The sequence below is a fragment of the Callithrix jacchus genome, chromosome 14 (assembly GCF_049354715.1).
Source record: "Callithrix jacchus isolate 240 chromosome 14, calJac240_pri, whole genome shotgun sequence".
NCBI lineage: Eukaryota > Metazoa > Chordata > Mammalia > Primates > Cebidae > Callithrix > Callithrix jacchus.
This window is the reverse complement of record NC_133515.1, coordinates 27,302,636-27,309,125: the sequence shown is the minus strand read 5'-3', so window position 1 is coordinate 27,309,125 and position 6,490 is coordinate 27,302,636. Positions and strand designations below refer to the sequence as shown.

At 54.2% G+C, this 6,490-nt stretch overlaps 1 protein-coding gene across 2 annotated transcripts; it reads left to right on the top strand.

The window, feature by feature from the left end:
* Positions 1 to 1,822: 1,822 nt before the first annotated feature.
* LOC118147254 (granulysin) lies at positions 1,823 to 6,280 on the top strand. Of its 2 annotated transcripts, XM_054244754.2 has the most exons (6): positions 1,823 to 1,930; positions 2,376 to 2,456; positions 2,775 to 2,878; positions 3,379 to 3,477; positions 4,924 to 5,095; positions 5,993 to 6,135. In XM_054244754.2, the coding sequence occupies exons 1-6, from the start codon at positions 1,879 to 1,881 to the stop codon at positions 6,001 to 6,003; spliced, it is 519 nt and encodes a 172-aa protein (XP_054100729.1). In that variant the 5' UTR covers positions 1,823 to 1,878; the 3' UTR covers positions 6,004 to 6,135. The 2 variants fall into 2 exon arrangements, with proteins under 2 accessions (XP_054100729.1, XP_035127932.2); XM_035272041.3 differs by lacking the exon at positions 2,376 to 2,456 and having other exon boundaries at positions 5,993 to 6,280.
* The last annotated feature ends 210 nt before the right edge of the window (positions 6,281 to 6,490 follow it).

Here is a 6,490-nt window from a genome sequence, read left to right as displayed (position 1 = left end):
AGGTCAGGCCCCCCTGCTCTCCTCAACAGCACTTTCAGCCTCCCACAGAGCCAGTTTTTCCAGAGCCCACTTTGGGAATGCTGACCTGTGACAATAGCCTATTTTGCACAGCACATCACAGGCTTCGTAGCTTCCTCACACCCAGGAACACACCATCCTGGAGCCCTGCGAGCAGGCAAGGTGGGGCCCATTTTACAGATGGGCAAGTGGAGTCCTTGCTCAAGGTGCACCCAGCTTGTGAGAGGCCTTCCTGTGCTGGAACTCTGCCATCTTTTTCCTTCTCAGCAGAAGCAGAGTGGAGGCCGGGCACAGTGGCCCACGCCTGTAATCTTAGCACTTTGGGAGGCTGACATGGGCAGACTACTTGAGGTCAGGAGCTCGAGACCAGCCTGGCCAATATGGTGAAACCCCATCTCTACTAAAAAAGATGCAGAAATTAGCTCATCCTGGTGATGCGCACCTGTATTCCCAGCTGCTTGGGAGGCTGAAGCAGGAGAATTGCATGAACTCGGGAGGCAGAGGTTGCAGTGAACTGAGATTGCGCCACTGCACTGCACTCCAGCCTCAAAAAAAAAAAAAAGGAGCAGAGTGGAGAGCAGGGTCCTGAATGAGCCCAAGAGGGATACAATTTGTAGAAGAAAAGACTGGGCTAACGTTTGGGACTCAGTGGGTGAAGGGATTCCTTGGGAGGTAAAATAATGAGATAATATTTAAGAGGGATCTGAGGGCAGGAGGTGCTGAAGAGTGGGTGTCAACTGGTGCTGGCTGGGTCCCTAAGTCATCTGATCAGCCTGAGATAAAGGACCCTCTAAAGGAGAGTGAGGCCAGTTTCTGGTCCCAGCTATGTCCCCAGCAGGCCATATGGCTTAAGTCAGTACTTCCTGTTCTCCAGGCCTCAGTTTCCTTATCTGAGCGAGGAAAGGCCTGGGCTAGGGTTGCCAGAGAAAATATGAGATGTTCAATTTAATTTGAATTTCAGGAAAACAACAATTTTTTGTTTTTCTTTGAGAAACGGTCTCACTGTGTCACCCAGTCCGGAGAGCAGTGATGCAATCATGGCTCACTGCAGCCTTGACTTTCTGGGCTCAAGCAATCCTCCTGCCTCAGCCTCCTGAGTAGATGGGACTATAGGCATGTGCCACCATGCCTGGCTTTTTTCCACTAATCCAAACCCCCACTGGCTGATTTTAAAAGGTATTTTGTAGAGATGGCGGTCTCTATGTCGCCAGCCTGGTTGGTCTCAAACTCCTGAGCTCAAGCGATCCACTCAGCTTGGTTTCTCAAAGTGCTGGAGTTACAGGCTTGAGCCGCCACACCAGGCAATAATTTTTAGTATATGTATGTCCCATGCAATATTTGGAACATACTTGTACTAAATTATTTATTCTTCATCGTATCATTGTATTCAAATTTAACTGGGAATCAGGAATTTTTGTGTGCTAAATCTGGTAGCTGGGAGAATGGGTGAATGAGGATGCAGCCAAGAACAGCATCAGCCTGGACACCCAGGGAGGGGAGGAGGGAGAAGTGGAGAGAAGAGGCAGAGGGATGGGGATGCTTACAAGCAAGGGCCCTGCCTGACCCCCCACGGCTGGGGATTCTCCCTCCATTAGCACACCCCGGGCACCCCTGCAGCTGCCTGGCCTCCAGCAACCTCACATTCTAGTTGTGTGGGGATGGGGTGTAGACCACAGGACATGGATCCTCTGGGCTCCCACCACCCTGCCCTGCTTCTTCACAAACTGGTATTGGTATTTGTGGTAAACCTAGTGACATGAGAAGATGACATACAAAAAGAGCAAGACCTGAGAAAGGTTAGGCTGCAGTCTCCCTGCCCATAACACAGGGTGTGGAAGACATCTCAGCAGCCTCTCCACCATGGCTACCTGGGCTCTCCTGCTTCTTGCTGCCATGCTCCTGGGCAACCCAGGTAAGGCCTTCCCCTTTGGATTGATCCTAATGGCCCTCCTAGCCCCGCACTCCCTGGCTGGCTGAACCCGGAGCACCGGCTCTGTGGGCACCCAGGTACCCCTGACTCTTCCCAGTTTTCTCCCCCTTCTTGGAGGCCCAGCCATCCCTTCAGAGCCAGGCTTAGCCCAGTGTGCTCCTTAGCCTGTCAGTGGCCTGGCTGAGGAGGAGAGACACAGGCTGGGGATTCTGGTCCTAAATCTACTGGCCACGCTTGTGGCCTGGGACCCCCTTTTGCCTCCCAAGTCCTGGCCCCCACATCTGTGTGGTGAAAGCCATTGGCCCTCATCGGTGGGTCTGCTTTTCCTTGGGCCCACACTGGCTAAAATGTGAGGGCTGGTGAGAGAAGAGGGTCTCTTCCCTGTTCAAGGCAGACTTCCTGCCCCCTGCAGCCTGCTCTCTCCCAGGCCTTGGGGTCAGCGTGAGTCCCAAGGGCAAGGACACTCCTGGAAGGGAGAGTGGATTTGGCTGGGCCATCTGGATGGAAGGTAAAAAAAGAAAATCTCTTGAAAGGAGATGGGGGAAGTTTCTAGACAAACTGACCCCCATACCTTTGTTGCTGGGGAAACAGAGGAGAAGGGAGAGTCTTCCCCTCCTGGCTTTCTAGGAGCATGAGAATATGTGTTTGTGCTGAGAGTGGGTCAGAGCGGCTCCAGGGCAGAGCATGTGGACAGGTCTCCTGGCCCCTACAAGGCCCAGTTCCTGTCCTGGGCCCTGGCCACCTCCTGGGCTCCCACCAGACAGGAGAATGGGCTTTTCCTCTCCTTCCACCTGTGGAGGGGAAGCTGAAGTGCCGTCTTCCTCAGGTCTGGTCGTCTCTCGTCAGAGCCCTGAGTACTATGACCTGGCGACAGCCCACCTGGGTGACAAGGAGCGATCCTGTCCATGCCTGGCCCAGGAAGGCCCCCAGGTACACGTTGGCTCTCTGCTCACCTCCCACAGTCCCTCTACTTTCCTTCCTCCCTGGGTGGCTCCTGGGGTGAGGGCTGGAACTCTCTAATGGGGAGGAGATGGGGGTGGAAGCTGGGCTGTTTCTGAAGATGCTGGTTTTGTTGAATTCACTTCTGGCCAGGAGAGTACAGACACCTGGTAGACTCCCCCAAGGGGATCCTCTGGGGTCTCACCCTTCAAGGAGCCTAGGGCTGCAGAATCCAAATAGGCAGACTCCCTTGGGAGTTCCTCAACAGGAGAGGGGCAGGGGCAGGGCTGGGAAAGTCCTAGGGGTGTGGGAGGCAGGTTCTGTGTGCCTCTAAGACAAGCAGAAAGGTGGGCAGGGGCCAGGCTGCCAGTTCAGGCCTTCGGTGTATCCATGCTCCGGGCCTCAGAAACACCAAGGGCCCTTCCTTGGGCACTTTCACATGCTCCTAGAGATTCTGAGAGACCACCATAAAGGGCGTTTTTTCCTGTCAGGATGATCTGTTCACCAAAACAGAGAAGCTGGGCTTCCGCTGCAAGACTTGTCTGAGGATGATCCAGGCACTGAAGGACATGGTGAAGGAGCCCACCAAGGTGAGGCCGGGGGGCCACGGAGCCTCCTGTCTGCTACTCAATGGAGGGACCAGCCTGTGACTAGGATGGGGGTATGGGAGCCCAGGGCACCCTGCACAGTGGCCCCGGAGGAGGGCTTCCTAGAAGGGAAGCTGTGAGCCCCCATGTGTCTGTGCATGAATTTCAGAGAACTTGTGAAATTGTTCGTGACTCTCTGGAATTGTCTGTCAGAGGGCAGAGTATACATGGTCTTCATCATGTATCCTCAAAGAGGGCTTGTCCCAGAGAAGTTAGGAATCTTCCCCTAAAGCCCTAACATTTGTGTGCAAGGCAGAGCTTTGAGAAGCTGGTTCCCCAAGAGGCCTGGGTCAGGATTGATAAATCCCAGATCTGCTACTTCTAAGCCACATGGCCGTGGGCAAGTCACTTCCACTTTCTGAGCCTCGGTCATCTTATCTTTGAAATGGAAGGATAATAGTCCCTATCTTGCAAGTTGCCAAAGCTTTGTTTTTTGAGATAGGATGTTGTCTGTGAACGTGGCTGGAGGGCAGTGGTGCGATCTCGGCTCACTGCAGCCTCTGCCTCCCTGGCCCAGGCCATTCTCCTCCTTGAGCTCCTGGAGTAGCTGGGACTCCAGGTGTGCACCACCATGCCCAGCTAATTTTCGTACTTTTGTAGAGATGAGGTCTCACTGTGTTGCTCAGGCTGGTCTCCAACTTCTGAGCTGAAGCCATCCACCTGCCTCAGCCTCCCAAAGTGCTGGGATTATAGGCTGAGACAATGGGCCTGCTGCCAAAATTTTTTACAAGAGCTGAAGGCGGAATGTACTTCACTCCACGTCCAGCACTGAGTAATGCTTAACAAATGACTGAGCTACTACCAAGAATGATTGTTTCACTGTCCCTCCTTCCCTGTCCTCTGCTCCCCCAAACTACTCAGCATCCTGGCACTTGCAGGCTCACAGTCAGCCCTGGATACCCAGATTCATCCTCCTCCCCTGGGATGGCATAGAAGAGACTTCAAAACCAAATGAGCCAAGACTCCACGCTCTGACCATCCCCCCACTCCCCACCAGTCTTCCCTATGCACCCCCTCTAGCTGGAGTCCCCAGCCAGGTCCTGGACCCAGCTGGCTACATGGCAGAGCATTTAATGTGTGCCTGGTAGCCACAGGCACCATTCTCCACACAGAAGGCAGGGGACAGGTGGACAGGGGGCTGCGGCCCCAGCAGGGTAACTGTCCTTGTCTCAGGAGCCCTATGTGGCCAGGCTTGGGCCAGGCCTTGGGATCTGGGAGTGTGGGCTGAGCCCTGTCTCTACAGTTTCTGGCCCCATGGGCACCAGGCACTGTCTCCCTGTGTCCAGGGAATTGTGTGAGTCAGACTCCCATTGCCAGGGCTGCTGGAACCTGCAGGGTGCCAGATCTGGGCAGGACTCACCCTATAACCATGTGGCATTACTGCTGCAGGAAAACATTTCCGATGCTTCGACCAGGCTGTGCAGGAAGGTGAAGTCACTATGGCGTGACTTCTGCCTAAAGACCATAAGGAGGTACATGCCTAGACTTATCCAGGACATCATGGGCAGAAAAACTGCCCAGGAGATCTGTGTGGACATCAGGATGTGCAAACCTTCTATGGGTGAGTGCAGAGGTGAGAGCAGGGGTGCCTCCCGAGGGTTGGAGACAGCTTCCTCCAGGATACATCAGAGCTGCCTTCTTAGAACACATTACTCCCCCACCTCCCAGGACGGGAAAATGTGGAGAATTAAGCAGATGGATTTTAGCTAGAAATGTTTGAGAAACATTGATTAGAGCTTGGGCTTCAGACACAGGTGGTCGTGGAGTAAAATCTGGTCTCTCTCTTCCCTTGGCTGTGTGTCCTTAAGCAAATAACTTGACCTCTCTGAGCTTCAGTGTCTTCATCTGTGAAGGGCAGACAGTAATCCTGACTTCTGAGATTGGAATGAGAATCGAAGGAGGTCACCCTGTGTATGGATCTGACCCTGAGGAAATGTCCTCAGACTGGAGCTATGCAAGGTCATCAGACCCCCCACTCAAACACCAATCCCCAGCCCAGCACAGGCCCTTGGGGTCAGGCGCTGGGGCCACATCCTCCCCCACAACCCTGGGCCCCGAGAGCTGGGCTAGGGAATGCCTTCAGGCCAGGGAGCTCCAGGACTCTCCCTCCATGGCTGCCCAGGCTTGCCCCGAGACGACAGGCCTCGGCTGAAGGAAAGGGGCCAGAAAGGGGCCTCGGTGATTGGCTCTGGCAGCTCAGCTGGCACTTGCTGATGCTCTGGAACTTTATGCTAGCAGATCGGGGGTCCCCACCATTTCCTGTCATTGGCGCTTGTGGCTTTTCTCTTCAAGGCCTTACAACCTGCTCAGGCTCCCGACCGGCTTCCTGGATGTGCCGCTGGGTGTCCTCAGCAGCGGCAGGTGGCTGTGGGACCTTAAGCAAATAACATTCTGAGTGCCTGCTTTTCCTTGGGGATCCACCACACCTGCCCACAGCTGGCTCTTCTCTCTGCTCCAGGTCCTCTCTGAGCCCTCTCACCGTGTCCTGTGGAAGAAGCACAGGCTCCTGTCCTCAGATCCCAGGAACCTCAGCAGACTCTGCTGGCTCCTCCCTTCCTCGGTTCAGAATCCCCTCTCCAGTCTCCCTCTCCCGACTCCCTCTGCTGCCCTCCCCTCTCAGGAGAATAAAATGTCAAGCAAGATTTTAGCTGAAGCTTGCTTTTCTTTGGTGGATTCGAGGTGGGTGTCAGCGGCATGCTGGGGTGAGCTGTGCAGTTCTTCAATAAATGTCTGTTGTGTGTCTCATACACTGTTGTAGATGCTATGGATTTTGTGGTGAACCAGACAACCTTAACAGCCCTCATACAGTTAGTCATGAAATGCCTAGTGACCACTCACCACAGCGATGCGTTACTCCTAGAGGCCGGGACACACAGTGGCTGTGTCTCCAGAAGCTCTCAGACTGGAGAGGGAGACCAGCAGGGTTAGAGGTGTTTTATTTTGTTTTGGTGGAAAG

What these genes read in the sequence shown, in the direction of transcription:
- LOC118147254 (XM_054244754.2), top strand. Translation starts at nt 1,879, where the DNA reads ATGGCTACCTGGGCTCTCCTGCTTCTTGCTGCCATGCTCCTGGGCAAC. An exon ending in CTGGGCCATCTGGATGGAAG is followed by an intron (nt 2,457 to 2,774) that starts GTAAAAAAAGAA and finishes CGTCTTCCTCAG; the next exon opens with GTCTGGTCGTCTCTCGTCAG. An exon ending in TGGCCCAGGAAGGCCCCCAG is followed by an intron (nt 2,879 to 3,378) that starts GTACACGTTGGC and finishes TTTTCCTGTCAG; the next exon opens with GATGATCTGTTCACCAAAAC.